We start from the raw sequence: 17678 nt of genomic DNA on the forward strand, positions 1-17678 counted from the left end.
AAGACAGATTTTATAGTTTATGATTTTTTTTCTGAGAATGCATGAGTTAATTGAAAGGCCTTTTTGACTGCCCCAGAATGCATGTTCCCTCTGAGATTTCTATAGATTACTGGGAGGATTTAGGTTTTTTGAGCTTTTTCTTGTGAGTAGCTTTAGTTTTTGTTGTGCCATCATGTGTTCATTATAAACACATCCAAAGGAATCGTATGTGTTAATTCTTAGGTTCTTGAGAGTGAAGAAATGATATGTATGTATCATAGACTTTACTTTTGGATAATAATGAGGACAGCAGTGTTGTCCTATAGATCTTTTATCCAGCAACAGGCTGAGGAACTATGCAGCAAAACATTATTTGGTTTGGTCATTATTTGTATTTTGAATATATATATATATATATATATATTGAAGGAACAATCTGGTATGACCAGAAAAACTTACAAAATATATGTTAATTGAATCAATCGTGCAGCAAGTGCATACACTAGCGGGAGGGGTGGTGTGAACAAACAGATTGGTTAGATTGGATGGAATTAAATGACAGAGAGACCAGCGGATCGATAAAACGCACAATAGACAAGGCACAAGTGTGCACTGTGATTGTATTGGTTACTATGCACAGAGGAGGAGGGTGCTGGGAAGCGAGGGAGGTGTGGAAATGCAGTGGTAGGTTGATGGTTCTTTGTCATGGTCCATGAGGTCTCATTTAAGTGAGAATATCAAGGAGAGGATCGTTGTTCTGTTTTGAACATGAGGAGATTGTGAGTTTATGTGTTGCGGGGCAAGGAGGAAATGGAAGAGAAACAGACAGGATGTGTCCTGGTCGTCAGAAAACACTAATATTATGGAGGGCACTAGAGGTGAGATTACTGGAAGGAGTAGCAAGAGATAGTGTCTGATAGGTAAGTGGGAGCAGGTCCCTGCTTCAATTGGAAAATGAGGAGTAGGCATTTTAATAGAGGTCAGTTTCTCACAGAGAAAGAGTGATATAAGGGAAATGGGAAAAGAGTGGGGTAGACTGTAGATGATATGGTGATAGTTCAAAGAAGTCCTTCAACAATGCTACTAAATGTAAGCAAATGATTCCTTCTATTTCAGGTACTCAAACCAGGTTTGGGGACCAAAAGGTGAGTGGAATGGAATGTAGCAGACAAAAGGACTTATTCCCAGGGTTACCCTATAGAGGAGAGGGGGCCCGATATACTTACCCCCCTGACTTCAATTTTTCCAGATGACTTTGTGAATCATCTGAGAGTTTCTAGGGACTCGTTCTTCTGCCATTGGTTCTGGTGAGAGGTGCCAATGAGCTGCGGGTACTTCCGAGTGGGGGCAGCTGAAAGATCCAAACCCTGTTGATAAAGAAATGCTGGACACATCAATGCTAGCCTCCTCATGACATTTCATAGGTTGGAGAAAGGTGAGTTTCAGTGACAGTCTCTGCACTCTAAAGATGACACATGTCCTCCCAGTTGTGATCACAGAAGCTGTTCCAGGACAGGATCCCTTGATCCAGGGATGCTGACATTCAGGGAGAGTGTGAATCGTGGCACAAGCTGGTTACCACCAAAGTTGTAGCTTGAACATAAAATGGTGATGCTTCTGGTGAGGTAGCCCATGAGAGGGCTTGTCAGCCCACCGGCAGTTCGGGGACACTGGCGAAGAATCAGAGGGGCAGGATCCTCGAGAAGGCATCAAGATTAGTTGGTCTCACTATTCCAAGGGCTGAAGCACTACTCTGGGTCTTCAGAGATCAAGCAGAGGAGGCTGAATTCAGCGGGCTGACTACTGGAAGGGATGCTGGGCCACTTCAGGAGTAATTTCCGGATATTCAGCAGGCTGCTCTTCTAGGAATTCCTGACTCCAGCGATGAGCTGAAGAAATGGCTGCAGAGATACTCTTCGTATACAAAATCCGAGCTGGATGCAAGTCCAAGCCCACCAATGGTAAGCATCTGCACCACTTAAACAGACAGTAGTTTTCCAATTAGGGACAGCTACTGGTTTCACATTTGCCCGACTGCTAGAATTTCTGGAACTACAGATGTGGAGTGGGCTAGACAGTCCCACCCCCTTCCTGGACCACACACACACACAAGCCATATTTAGTAAACATGAATGTACACACTAAACATAAAGCAAACATGATACAAATGTATCTGCTGCTATCAAATAGTCTCTTTGCACATATAAAAGTAAGCACAATTCCTAAGTGTAAAAAGCAAAGGTAATACAAATGTGTCCAAATTGCACTGTAAGGAACTGTGTGCAATATTCAAAAGTACAAGAATTAGAAAGGGAAACTTAGCAAAAGGCAAGGAATGTGAAGCCGGAACATTTACTTCCTTTCAAAAATTTATAACAGGTTAAAAAACAGAGCAACATTATTGGGGTCCATGGGCATTCCAGAAGAAAAGTTTCAAAAAGAGAAATCTTTCCTAACACCAAGTATGAGGATATCCCGCTGAACATATGTCTCGCCAGGTTTATGTGAATAATTTAGCGGACAGAAAGAAATAGGCAAAGCCCTTTTGTTGGTTTCATCCAAGGGTTGGCTATAGTCTCACATTAAAATGGTTGAACTATCCCCATCAAAGAGAGGTGAAAGAGAGAGTAGAAGAGAATAAGCAAGTGCTTTCAGTTCAGGAGAGGAAGTTGGAATGAACAAGTGTAGTTATGAATTAGTGGGAATGGTGGGTGGATGGATGGGAGAAATAATCAAGGGTAAACAGAGGATTGTGGTGAAAGTCCTTAGAAGAAAAGGAAGAGGAAATAGCATGAGGGTGAAAAAGAGTCAGTATGGTTTCAAGAGTGGATTAGAGATTATGTGGGTAAATGCAAATTGTGGATGTGGGATTAGTCAAATAGGTGAATGTGGCAGTGGCCATTGTGAAGAAGACGATATCAAACTTGTACACACAGGGAAATGAGAGATATGGTCCTTATATTATCGGCAAAGTTGTTGCTGCATTTCCATCTTGAAGTGATATATTGGGGGGAAATACTGTGTTGGAGTTGAAGGCCGGAGGGAATGAAGACACAGAATGGATTGTAGTGTTCAAAGACGGATTGGTGACCTAGTTTAAAGTTTGAGAATGCCTGTTCAAAGGAGTAGGCATGAGGATGACCAAGTGAGAGAAGAAAGGTTCTGACGTCAATACAGATAGTGAGATATATGTGCACTGTTTAATCTTTTAACTCATCGGTGTAGAAGATTGCCACTTAGTTCTCTTAGTTCTCTGCCACTTATATTGCCAACTAGTTCTCTGACATCTAGCGTTCAGTGATGGCATACACTTTCTGGATATGTTGCATATTTATAGCTGGATCTGGGCTGAGCTGAAATACTAGCTGGATTTCATCCGCATAGTTCTGAAACAAGACCCCATGAAGTGGCTTTAGATGGATGAGAAGCAGGATGGGAGAGATGCAGGATCCCTGGGGCACACCACAGTCCACTAGTTCAGCCTGAGACGTATGATTGTTCATGGTGACAAATTCAATTCTGTTGACATGAAAAGAGTCAATCCATTTGGCCAAATTGGTTAATACTCGAGCGACCACCATGACCAGCTGGAGTGAAATAGTGTTGTTGATGGAATCGAAAGCCACCAAGAGATCAAGGAGCATCAAACACACCCACTTGGCCCTGGTCCATAATCTGCAGTAATGAGTACTGAATAGTCATCAAGGCTCTCTGTCTATGCAACACACATTTGAACACAGTTTGGTAATGAATACCTGTTTAGTAATTATGGTGTAATGTACACATACACACTGCCTCTAGGATCATTATGTACAGAATGAGTAATTCAGCACTGATTTGCTAGTGTTATAGTGGGAAACCCTTATGGTTGCATCAAGGCCAAATAGTTGAGCACTCAAATGATCCCCTTTACTTGGCTATTATGTATAGAATTGTGTAGCAAAGTATGTGTGTCACTGGTGTGTTTCATAGTTGGGAAAATGCAAGCTTTAAAAGTGACTACATCCACGAGGAATTCCCTCTTTGACAAGGGTAAACCACTCTGCTGTGTAGGTCAGCCGGAGAGCCAGTAGTTATGTTTTTGTTACACAATACTCAGTAATTAATTATGAATTAATAAAGTATTGCTACAACTTTGTTTAATTCATTTTTCATAAGTGCATGGTTCTAACACATTAGTTGCATAGTAATTATGCATTCATGAATGTATTGACTGTGCACCTGCTTATAAAGCGACATTGCAATTTCAAAGCAAGAGTTGGAAACCGATGATCACTGACAGCATTTTGCAAACTGATTGACATTGCCTTATGTCTTTTATAATACTCAATGTGTACTGAAATTCTATTCCTTGAGTTCAAAGTAATGTATTGTTTTTTTTGGCAGATTATTCTGGGCTCGACTCAGAGATTTTGAAAGCAAATAAGCATGGATTCGTGGGGTGTCTGTCATCTGTCCTCTATAACCAACAAGCCCTGCTAAAAGCTGTCTTAAGGCATCCTAGCTTAGCACCAGTGACAGTGAAAGGAACTCTCTCTGAATGTAGCTGTGGATCAGTCTCTGATGCCCTTCTTGAAACAGCCACCACCACATATTCCTCATCTGGTAAGCAACATTCAAACATGTTATACTTTTGAAATATGACCTAACTTAAAAGATGGGTGATGGTATTTTTCTCAAGCATTCCAATTTAATGCATTGACCACAAGATCATGTCCAATTTATGATGTATGGGTATTACATATCCGTTGCATTGTCTTATTGTAGGTGCTTCAAAGTCGCATTGTTAGCCACCACCCCCATTTGCTGCCAAGCCATGGAATTCTGTCATCTCATTATGACAAATGACAATGTGGGTGGTTGTAGATCACAGGACCAAGCTTTCCTTAGAGTGTTATCATATTAGAAGCCTTAGCGTAGAGTGGTAATAGCCCAGGGCCTATAACTATGGTCCCTGGGACAGTACCACCCACTACAAACCTTGGGAGTCGGTTATTATTGCTACTAGCACCATGCATTAATGACCCGGGGTACTAGAAGCAATGTAGTTGATTGAAAAAATATGTTGCAAGGGGGTGAACCGTTGTTTCAGACAAATACTCACCCAACATGGCCACAATGAAAATGAAAGTGAGGCTCCAAGTGTGGGCCCCTCTTTCATTTCTATGTTTGCCCACAGGCAGGAGAGGAGTGGCTGGTTGAGCCTCAACGCTTACATGTAAGTGTAAAAGTGGAATGTAGGCGGCCAGAAGGAGCATGTCCCGTTCATTCAAATTTACATTGCTTTCACCACCCCGGCCCGCTGGTTGGGTGAAAATAGCATTGGGTCCATTGTTAAGGCCCTTGCTGTGCTAAGGCCTATAACTTGATCCCGGGGCCATTAGCACCCGATCCGGCCAGCCAGATCAGATTATATTTCTATAATAAATTGGCACAGGCTCAAATACAAGCTGTGAATGGAATTATAAGTAATGCAGAAACTATTTTAGGACTACTAAAATTAATATTACTCAGTTGGCACAGGGTAAGTGCAACACAGTGTGTAATGGATTTGATATTTAGGAGGTTGCTAGTGAAGAGTAACTGAAACTAGGAGAATCTCTTCAAAATGTATGTTTCAACTTTCTTCACTCTTTATTCGATATAGTTTGGCGATATAAATATATATTTGTATTAGTGGATGGAGTAAGCTGTACCCACCACTAACTGTATACAAACGCAGTTCAGAGAATTTAAATACAGTAGGCTATAGCAATCCTAGACAAACTCATAGAATCATGGAAAGAAAATTGAAAGTTGAAGGTTCCAGTTAGAAAATGTGAGGGTGTCACATATATTGGTTTATTTATCTATTTGTTTAATACGATTTGTGCAATGCAAAGCATTCTAACAATGAACGTTCTGGGTGCCTAACAAAATTACAAAGGAGTTAGATAAACATTCAAGACAATTAAAGAAATTACAATTCACCTTTCACTGCAATCTTATGAGATCCCATTGATAATATATCCACTGACGATAACCTACCTTTGAAGCATCCAGCCTATAGTGTGGAACCTTGTGAAATTACCAATCTTGCCATCAAGGTGCAAGGTGGTGCCATCCAAAACAAAAGCAGTGCAAGTCTGTGCCTCTCTAATACATAGAGCATGCCACACAGGAGTGCTGCCACCGGGCCAAAGCTCAACATTTCAAATGCCAATGCCACAGGTTATGGGATTTTGCTACATGCTTTGAGGTGTGGTGCTCTGATTAACACACACGTTCATATTCGTTTTACTTTTATTTGTAACTTGATTAGTGCTGTGTATATTAATTGACAACCCTGGTGTGGTTGCCCACTGCCCTGGTAGGGATTTGTTGGAAGCACCGGTCCTCTCCTTTGCCCCTGTGGGCAAATCATGCACTCCTTTTGTTTATCAGGGTATAGTTAGACGTCGAGAATAATTTTAAAAGGAGTGTAAATGTGCACATTTTATAAACCAAACAATCAGGATTGCTTCTTCAAATGGTGGATACTCTTCCCCTATCCCCTATGTGGGTGACACATAACGCAAATGCCCCAGACAGCCAACAATTCTGTGCCCTGCAAAGACAAGGTAGGGGTACAGGAGTACTCTGATGAGGAGTCAATCTTAGAGGAAGCCTTTGAGTGGATGGGGCCAAAGGAAAGCAGGAACTAAGCGTGTAGCTTCTCAAGAACTGTAAGCCCCAGGAATCCTGCTTTTGTGTTCTCAGTTCATATGAAGCCTACTTGGGAACAGTGGTTCCTTAAGGTTGTGGGAAAATATTGCAGAGTAACATTCTTGACTTTCCCACCAGACAGTCCATGGCAGCAGCAAAGGCAAATTTACCAGGCAGAGCTTCCCCTGGAAGTAGAGATAATAGCCCAGCAATGGCCTAAATGAATTGTACCCAGTGAAGAACACCTTACGGGGATCTAATTGAGATATGTTGTCATCGAACATAAGGGAAACAGAGAATCCAATGCACATTGTTGACCTGTTCAGCCTGAACAAGTATGTGAGAAAAGACAAGTTGAAATATGCTGAGGTTTCCCCAATGTCTGAATATGCTGTGCAGGTTTGACTGGATGTAGCCCTTTCAGTGCTTATATTTCGGTACCTATATTACCGAACCAGAGAAGTTCCCTTTGGTTTGTGGCCATCGGACAGAAGTGGAATTTCAGGGCATTGCCCTTTGTCCTGGCATCATTACTGAGGGTCTTCACCATGGTGATGGCTGTCATGGCCTTACAACTATTGATGAAAGGTGCAGAGGTATTCCCACACCTTAACAATTTGCTGTTGAACTCATCCAATTGGAACTGGGTACTGTCTGTGCATCAACAGACCATGGGGCTGCTAAACATGCTGGTGTTCTTGTTAAAACACTACATCAGACTCCTCCTACAATGCAACAGCAATTCACAGTGGCAGATCTGGACCTTATGCTGATGAGGCCCTTCCTACCTACCTTTCCAACCTATCGACACCTTTAAGACTGTGAACATCTTCAGAGCTTGAGTGTTTCTGAGGCTTTCTGCACTAATTACCTTATACAATTATCTTCTCCCAAGACAGGTCTTCCTGGTAGGAGATTACAGTGGGTGCTCAGGTTTAGCTGTATTGGGATGGCCTGGATTCCTGGATAACATACTACCAGGGAGTGTCAGTTTGGAACAGGAATTGTTTTGATAATTCAGAGAGGAGAATGTCAAGGTTGGCAAGACCTTTGCATTCCATGATTTTCAAGTACAGGCCGTTAAGGATCCTTCCCTGTTAGGCTGAGGCACCCATCTGAATGATTTGGATGGGCAGCAAAGATGTTCAAAGAGGGAAAGGATGTTCCATATCTATATTTATGACCTGTGGGTGATTACTTGCGTTGCAGGGTTTGAATTCAGAGGTAGAGGACAAGAAAGTGATGGACTTGACAAAGTACACAGCTGCAATATACTATGTGAACAAGTGATGTTGAGTGGGCTTTCTTAAGCTGTGAAGTGAAGCCCAGGCTCTGTGGGTGTGGTGGTTGCCCGGGGTATCTAGGTCCAGGCCACCCATATTTCTAGAGAGAGCAATGTGGGGGTGGGTGCTTTCAGGAGTAGGCAGTCGGTATAGCTCAAGTGGTCTGTGCAACAGTCACTAGTGGGCCGCATCTTCTGATGTGATGTTCACAGGTACATCCTATCCCAACCCATATGAACAGGAAATACCTCCAGTTTTACTCCAGAGAGATCCACAGAAGGAGATCATGCACATACGTGTGCATCCTCTCCAATCTGTTTCCTGGCATAGTTCCATTACTTTAAGGGGATGACGATGTGGTGCACCTAATCTAACAGCTTCACCCACAGAGATTGCTTAAGAATCTCAATATGTTAAGGCTGACTGTCACGAGACATGCAGGCTTTTTCATCCGGGCATAGGTATTATTCAGCTTCATGCCTTACTTTGAAATGCCTGTGATTTCAAGAGTATGACCTTTCTAATAATTTGCTGGAAGTGTGTGCAAGTCTGTAGAACATGCACAAGCTTTATTTGTGCAGTTCACTGCATTTAAGCAGGTGGTGTGATCAACAGAAGATGGACCTCTTTTCAGCATAGGTGGCTAGGCAGTGCTTTGTGCACTAGCTCTGGTGAAGGAAGGTTTGAACATTTGAACCATGATAGAGTACCTGGCCATGTTGTCTATCTTCCTGTAGAAAGTACAGCTCTTCCTATGAGATGCCTGTCATAGTGCAAATCCTGAGGGCATTGGTGAGCGGCTATTTACCAGCACCATACAACCAGTCACATTGAGACTTGAATGTGATCTTGTCATAGCAAATAGTTCTTGCTTTTGTTCAACTGTGACTTTGCATTTCTCAGCCTAAAGAATGATGTTTGGTGGTCATAATGATCACAAGGCAGGTGAACCAGCTATAGGACTTGTCAGCTGACAGGCCTTAAATGATGTTTACAAATGATCTACATGTAACATAGCTTCTTATGGCTATGATATCTCCTTTCCAGATTCGTATTTGATTGGCCTCCTGCCTTCAGTAGCCTGAGAATGTTCACAGTCCATCTGTGGTGTGAGGGAAGTATCCGGGGAATAGTCAGACTCTTCGCAGGTAACATCGCTTATACACACACAGGGCACTTTCACTTCCAGTAAAGTGAGCATGCTTGGCATGCTGCCAATGCACCATGTGTATGTGCGGTGCCCCTTGGCACTGTGAACGTGTGATTTCATACGTTCTGAGGTCTTGCATTTAGCCTGAGCACTTCAAAGGAAAGCAATCTGCAGACGAGACATTGGGCCTCATTACAAGTCCGGCGGTAGCCGTGCCGGTAAAACCAGCAGGCTGCCGCCAGACTCGTGGGGATTTATCAGCTCTGGACTTGCCAGAATCACCGGGGCATTACAGCTCCAGTGGTCCGGTAATTCTGGAGCCGGCATTCCGTTACTCCCCTTTCCTGTGGAGTCCAATAGGTCTCCATGGGAATGGGGGCAGTGGAAACAATGGCACCATGCGGTAATTGTGCCAGTGTTTCCACGTCCATGTGCAGCCGCTGGCATTACGCCCGCCAGGTCAGACCTGGAGGGTGTAACACCACACGGCCACATAACTCCGATTTAACAGGTCCAGAAAACGGTGCCGGTACGGTTTTAACGCCACCGTTAAATCCAGACTGGCTAACTCATAATGAGGCCCATTGTATCTCACAGAAGCTTCTTTACTGGTAAATGCATAATTTGCTCTTCTATTTCCTGTTCGGATGTCTTTCGTGTTCTGTTAAGTTTGAGTTCCTTTTATTCTGAAGTCAGGAATGTAATCTTAGGCTTCTTAAGTCTGTACACACTTGTGTTTAGAAGATAGATTGAATAGTTCTCTCTTAAGATCTCTTTTTCAGTTTTATTGATCACGAGTCTATGGGTCCGCACAAGTTAGAAGCAGCTTTTCAGAGCATGGGCATCCAGGCAGGTGGGCAGGAACAGCCATGTGGGCTCCCCGTGCCAGAAAAGGCTGGCAAATACTTCTGACAGTGTAACCTCTTGATGGCAAAGATTATTAGAATGTCTTACTGGGATATTCGTTTCACAGCCATCAACAGGAAAGAAGTCGATGTGTATGGCATATGTTCATTAAGAAAAAAGAAAACAAAGTAAAAGGTGAGGAACATATGCACCAGTTTGCTAAGTTCCTTTGATCTTGTGATGGCATTTGCTATCCAGCTAGGTTCTCATTCAATGTCCATGCAGGAGTGAAATGAATGGTTCAATTGGAATCCACCTCTATTTTGCACCTCTTAAAAGCAGGCAGATTCCATATGAATCTATTATAACATTATTTGCAGGCATCATTTAATTGTTTTCTTTTACAAAATGGATTGTAAAACTAAATAATACAACTATGTGTGCCTAGTTGTACTCTCTACTTGTGCAGCCCGCCTTGAAAAAGTTGAACATTGCATGCAAGGGAACCAACAGGAAAGTGTGAAGTGGAAGAAAGTTACAAGAAACATGATTGTAAAGTTTAATGTCCATATATAGACTCTTTATCGTGACATATAAAGGAAGGGGGACCAGGATGAAAGTGAATCCCAGTCCTAGAGACTTAGGTTCATGACCCCAAGGTTTCCTTGCATCAGATCTCCCATCATCAGTTCCGTTCACTCTGCTCTTTCTTTCACTACCTTTCAGCAAGACCTAAATATGTGATTGAGGTTGTTATTTGGGGCCAAACAGTTCCAGCATTTATGGCATTCATAAACTATTTGGTGTCCAATATATTATGATCTATGTATGTATTTATTTATTTTGCTGTGGTGAGGTAATCTTAGAATCACATGGACACTTTGTATTATTTACTAAACTGTGTTCCCAATGTTTTCAATGAATTACCCCCTTGTTCTTTAAAGGGAGACAGGCCAGATTCAGCCTGCTCAGCAAGTCTTGTGTATATCCAAGGAAGTCTGGCAGTGGCCACTGCCTTCAACATCACTCTCACTTTGCACTGCAGAATGAACTCTTTAGGCGCCACGCTACGTAAACTCGTCGTGCCATGCATTCACTCACAAGCCCTCCTTGTGCATCTTCCCAGATCATTATTCGGGGATGTATTGACAGCTCAACCAGTTATAGGGCTGTTTCCTCCAGTGACTCCTTGCCTTTCTCTCTGAGTTTTCCAGAATGTAGAATAGCAGCTTCCTTGCAGATGTCTTCATTTAGGTTCCCATCCAGTCTTCCTATAGTGGGCAGTTTGGACAGAAAGAATGATACATCTTAACTCAAGGAACGTGAATAATGTATGTGTCTAAAAATCTATTGATACTGATCACAATCATGCTTGAGAACAACATTCTACTAAATGCAGTCTATTAAACACATTTGGAATGGCAATGAGGTGTGAACATGGAACAGTAGACGTGTTTCCTCAATTATTCATATACAGGAGGTTAATAACCTAACTTCTCCCCCAATGCACTGTAGATCCTTTTGGGAAGGCGGATGAGCAGGAGCAACACACACACGTGGTCAGAAATCATTCTGCTGTCATTGGAGGTAACTGTCTTCTTTTAAATGTGTTTAACAGTAGAATGCACTTTCTGTGACACGTCACACTTTTTTAAGCCAAGTTGATTTCAGTGAATTTGGAGTTGCTCTGATAAATTAAGAAATGAACAAATTAATTGATCATCCTGGGTAGCCATTTCCGATAAATGCCACTAAGCCGAATAGTTAAGAAGACATGGTACACTGTGTTACTCAAAGTGCTTCACGGTGGAGCAATACTATTGAACAACGCTTTATAAATTAGGCCCAGTGAATGTTAATGACCTTTGATCATATTAAGCACACGGCCCAGAAAGAAAGAGCCTTCAACTGGGTGGTTGTAGGGCTTGCAAAATATTCATATCTTGTTCTAAAATAGAAGAAACCCATCCCTTGTTGCCGCTCCATAGCTCTTTTGATAAAAAGATGATATGATGCATGGGAGGAAATCAATATATTTGCTGATAAAGGAATGTGGAATCTTTAAATATGTTTTCAGCAATTAAAATATTTGACAGTAATGGAAGCAAACAAGTTTTCCACATATTTTCGTTCAATTGCTTGAATAAAAACACGGTCAATGTTTCAAACATCTAGGGTTTCTGATGTTTATGTTTGTTTGCCAGAATGCATTTTTTTCTTTGTAGTCGAAATAAACTGCTTGGGAATGTAAAAGTACGTTTTAGCGTCTGATTATTGCTAACATTTAGAAGTAGATGCAAATGATTCTCTGCCATATATTACTGGAAACTGTGCTTTATTTTTCCCTAAGATTTTACTCATGAAAAAGTAAGGTTTTTCACGTGAAAAGCACAATTGATTTCAAGAAACTATGATTTGTTCAAAGACCCCAACCGTGACTGTATATGTGACCCCTATTTTATAAAAGACAAACTTCTAAAAACCCTCTGATTGAACCCCTACAATCTGAAGGATCTTTCTGTACTAAGACTCATACAGCTTATACTTAGGTGGAAATTACAAACAGTCACATTATCTCTAACCTTACTAATTCTTCACGTATAGGGTTGGGATCCAAACTTGAAGTTGCTAAGGCACTGAAAACCTAACTGACTCAGATGTCTTTCACCCGCCTGCTCCTGAGTTTTCACTCCCTTGCTATGTTGTGCCTTTATCGTTTACTTCTTAGCATCAGCAGTTTGAGTAAAAGTGCCTTGAATGTAGGGAAAGGTAATCTTATGTGGGATTAAGCATATAGGTCTTGCGTCTACCAGGATGTAAGCTTGATGCAGAGACATACACGGTAAAGAGAGGAGGGAAAAAGTTTAGAGGACAATAAGGATGTTGAGGTGTCATAAACGTACATATGAAAGGGCCGGGCATAAACTAATGTGGGTTAGTCAACAGAGTGTGGTTGAATCCTGGGGGTAATAATGTCATGCAATTTGCAAAAACGACATTGCTTACATGTTTGAAACACGAACACTGTAGGCATGTAAACATCTAAATGCAAAATGATTAGGAGCATAAGAATGCCATTATAACATGATATATTCTGACAGCCAAAATAATCACATGAAACCTTCCTCACTCCACTTTAGTAACAAAAACTGCGTTTAGCCTCTGATGAATTATGTCAATTGTTTCTGTACAGTGATAGCCTTTGATGGCTTTGGTATTGCCAGAACCTTGTGAATATTCAGGTTATACTGGCCACTTTTCATCTATATCATAAGCAGTCGAGCTGCAGTATGTGGATATAGATTACCCTCAATGTACTCACATATTCATTATTTGACTATCCTTTCTCAGGTATAATAGCGGTCGTCATATTCCTCGCCCTGTGCATTGTGGCACTCATGGCCAAGTTCCTCTACCAGCACAAGGAGGCGCGCCGAAAAAGCGAGATAAAGGACAAAGAGTACCCGGAACACCTGGACCATCCGTTTAGAAACCAAATGGACCTGCACCATGCAGTGAGCGGGTGCAAAAAAGAGAAGGAATACTTCATCTGATGGACTCCAGCTCATCAGGGCGCTCTGCAGGATTCCTCTGTTGGCAAGAATGCGGTCAAACAGCCAGACTTGAAGGGCTGACATTACAGAGGTTCATAAGGCCCTCAGTTGCTGATTACATTGAGAGACGTTTCTTAGATGGACTCAAGCACATGCACATGTATGGAAACATTTTCCATTCAGATTAAACTTACATTTGAAGAATTTGATTTGTATTCTTTAGTAAGTTCTGTAACTACTGACATTGCTTTTTATTTGCTATCTGACTTTTGCTATTACTTTTGCTGCCGAGAAGCCAACCTAAAGCACTTCTGTAAGTAGTAATCCAATAATACCACAGGTAAACTGGTTAGTTGCACATCCAACTTAAACAGTTGACATGGACTTGTCGTGTAAATCTGTCTATTTCTACAAAGCTTGTTTACCTTTACCATGTGTGGGAGCTTCACAGATAAAGAATAATTTAGAATTGCTGAACAGACAAGCAGAGGATACAACAATTCGCAGTTGTAAAAGCCTTAGGACATTAGGGACCTGATGTACTGAAGTGTTTTCAATAGGAAAATCCAATTGAAAAACACTTTGTAAATCAGGCCCTGTGTACATAAGCATCCTATTGGAGTGGCCATATTTTGATTATTGTAGGATGTATAGATGTGTATATGTTCTATTTATCAGTGAGGTTGCAATGTGTGTGCCCTACCCTCTCTCCCTGTACAACAATTCTTTAAGACACAGTACTGAGGGACCGGGAAGGTAGCGGCCATCAGGCAAAAGGTTAATGCACATCTAATTGTTTGTTGCCATAATCACATGGTTCATCAAGCACTGGATTGTTCAGAAGACTAAGCATTTGTCAAGCCTATAAAACAGACCCAACTTCAATGAGTTTTAACACAGAGGTATATTTATCGAAATATTTGTTATCTTTATAAATGTACATACAGATATGTGTATATGTATGTCAAATACTTTATCTGAATGATATCTATGTTGAAATATATGTTGGAAAACTATTGGGCACTAATAGTATTTTTCCACCTTGTATAATTTTAGCACCCCTTAGGAAGTGGGATCCAGGCGATGTAAGAACACCCAAAACATCTAGTTGTTGTTATGTTTGTATCACTCACGCTTTGATGTATACCCCAAAAACTTCAGTTCATCTCCAGCCTGGAAAAGGAATCAAAGGCTGTACATGAGAAAAATAAGTTTCTCCAATCATAGAGTGGCCCTGTAAATTCGCCATGCAATGAGAGGTGACTAATCCTCAAGAAAACCTCAGTTTCTGCTCTTGGGACATTATTCCAGGGAATAACTTGGACTTCTGAATGTCATGTTTAATTTTTGAGATGTCAAATAGGTCTTTCATTCCTGGAACATTTTGTGAGACAAAAATTATAATTCTGGTCTGAAATTACTATGAGTCGTCCAAAGTTTATAACAAATAAACTTTTTCCAAAGATTCCTAACAGAAAGGATTTGAGAATAATTGTTTTTTTATATATATATATTCTGTAATCCAGGAGAATGATTGTATGTGTACATGAATCCGTCAGGTTTGTAAACGAAGTTCCTACTGATTTGAATTTCCCAGTAGATACACGTGGATGTTATTAGTGTTGTGTGTGGTTAATGTTGCATTCATCACCCATGCACATTACTCACAGTCTTCACAGGCAACCATTTACAAACTACACTGTGCCAATGTACAGCTTGAAACACTAAGTGGCTGCTTTGATCTAGCCATGTTGATACCTTTCCAGGGACTACGACAGGGGATCTAATTGGGAAGATCACATTATACTAAATAATACATGTTGATGTGTTCAGGGTTAAAATAAAAATGATAACATATCAATATAGGGGACCAATGAAAACATTCAAAAAGAGAAAATAGGGTCCAAGTAATAGCAAAGTTAGAACAAGTACATTTATAACACGGTTGTGTGTGAACGAGGGAAAATAAATACATAATTGCATCAAAATAAAAATAGCTTCAGAAATTCGATGTCTAGATTGAGATGCAAGAGAAAGAAAAGTCGCAATATGCTAAAACCACCTTCCCACAATGCTAAGCCGCGATCTTTATAGAAAGGAATGAGTCAACATCTTTCAGACATAATTGTATTACTCATTAGAGGTGAGAACTTAACTATGCAAGGACTGCTCAAGGATGCAGTCAAAGACGATGCAAATTGGTCAAAGGATGCACGTATTAATTTACTATATAAGAATGTATTACAGCAAAACAACTAAAAAGTGAAGGGGCAGAAGAAGGGAAGTAGGAGAAGTGTGCTGGTGAAGATGAGATAGATGGCATTTCTGTTTTCTGTTTTACCTCTCCACATCATTATGGGTATTGACATTTCTGGTTGTGATCAGATATATTACCACCACTGACAATAGCGTTAATGTTGCTGACAGTAGCGCTGCCATTCCCCAATGAATTCCTTTGGGACTTCAGAATGGGGTGTAATCTAAACCCATAATGTACTGCTGAATTGCATTTGCAACTCGCAGGAGAGGTATTTCAGTTTGGCTTTATTATCAGTGATGGCACTGCCAAACATGTAATGGGGCATGCACAGGTCAAGAAATACTCTCAACCGTTTATTGCCAAGTGGACCTAAATATACTTAATAAAGGCTGCATGCAGAGACCTTTTAAAGACTATGGCGACACGAAAGAGTTGAAAAAGGAAGTTATTTGTGTTATCAATGCACTGTTAAAGTATTGGTTATGGCTAAAAGAGAACAATGCTTAATTGAAACATTTTTTAAAAAAGTATATAGTTGCAATTGCTCTGAAATGTTTTTAAAGATTCTGTTGAGAGTACATGGTCATAGGTGGTAGTTCATGAATGAAGTCTTCATGATCTCACATTGGATTCATGTGTGCTCACTACGAGGAGGTCTTGAACCAAAGATATATTTCTGGCCAGAGGAAGGAGCCTGCAGAGCCCTAAGACCGACATGAGGCCCTAAAGCTGACGAGTCAGGCACTCTTGTTACGTTACTGTGTTATAAGCCAGAAGTGTAGGACGCTGCTGTAAGGCTCAGGTGGCGGGCATGTTGGATGACACATTACAAGAGACAGAGGAAGGCTTCACAAAAACTTTAGATGATGTTGCCATCTCTCACAAATACTTAATTTGGAGACATTGGATCATCTTTGAACATATACTAGTGATAGGCTAACAGGAGGACATACATTTTTTTGAAACAGTGGCAACAATTTTTGCCTCAGCAAGGCTCTGTAATCATTGGTTGTTCAGATATGTTTATGCTAGCACCTTCAGTAACTGATGTCAGGGCTTCACTGAGACTTGAACAGTTGATCCACAACTTGTTCTGTCGACATATTCCAACACCCATAACTTGTGGGATGAGTTTTAATTCTGGGACTAGATCCTTGCATCTTGAGAGGACAGGGTGTTTTGGACTACAACTCCCATCAGCACTAGCCAGCTTAAAGAACATTGAGTGGTCAAGGAATTTATAGTCCAAAACATCTGGAGATTCACAGGATGCAAGCTCCCTGTCATAGAGGTGAGGCATACCACGGCATTCCTCATCATGGTCGATGTCTTCACACAGTTCAAAGAGACATTATAAAGTCAAATGACCATACCATGCTGCAAGCTGCTATAAACGTACAAGCAATACAACACGTTGACATTCTGCACCCAAAATGTATCTGTTTGTTTACTCCAGGCTGTATATGTTATAGAGCACTGTTTAATGTTTGTGTGTAGCCACTCTGTGAGCAGCAAGTAGGACTCCCACCAGAAACGCACAGGACAAGAACACAACCCCAATGTTCAAGCCTAGAGATAGACATGTTTGGCAGAGCTGTGAACCACTGAAACACACGACATTTTTTCGGGATTGCCCCCTTTCTTCCCAAGTCTAAGCCGATATTGGCAGAGAGCTTGTGTGCAGGGACTAATCACTGCTCCCTGAATATAGTTTCGGTGCCTTGTGCCACACCATTAACTTGGTGCCCAGCCTACCTATCAGTGAGCGTTCATTATTGTAGATCCTCTTGGCAGTTTGTATACCCAGGAGGTGACTAAGTAAGTTGGGACTCGAAAGAGCGTGGGTCTGGAGAACACTCAATACAGAATCCTAATGGCAGGCTGCACATAGGCGGGGTGTTGGACCGCTAGACTGTGTTCAG

The 17678-nt window shown here is 41.3% G+C and overlaps 1 protein-coding gene across 2 annotated transcripts in view; it reads left to right on the forward strand.

Annotated features, from left to right (window-relative positions):
• LOC138489128 (contactin-associated protein-like 5) overlaps nucleotides 1–14961 on the forward strand; it is a 1755478-nt gene extending 1740517 nt beyond the window's left edge. For both annotated transcript variants that reach the window (XM_069616764.1, XM_069616763.1), the window contains exons 22-24: nucleotides 4366–4584; nucleotides 11458–11529; nucleotides 13294–14961. In XM_069616764.1, the coding sequence (XP_069472865.1) occupies nucleotides 4366–4584; nucleotides 11458–11529; nucleotides 13294–13496 (494 nt within the window). In that variant the 3' untranslated portion in view covers nucleotides 13497–14961. The remainder of the gene's footprint in view (nucleotides 1–4365; nucleotides 4585–11457; nucleotides 11530–13293) is intronic.
• Nucleotides 14962–17678: the final 2717 nt, after the last annotated feature.

The sequence above is a fragment of the Ambystoma mexicanum genome, chromosome 9, assembly GCF_040938575.1.
Source record: "Ambystoma mexicanum isolate Mex_15411 chromosome 9, UKY_AmexF1_1, whole genome shotgun sequence".
Classification (NCBI taxonomy): domain Eukaryota; kingdom Metazoa; phylum Chordata; class Amphibia; order Caudata; family Ambystomatidae; genus Ambystoma; species Ambystoma mexicanum.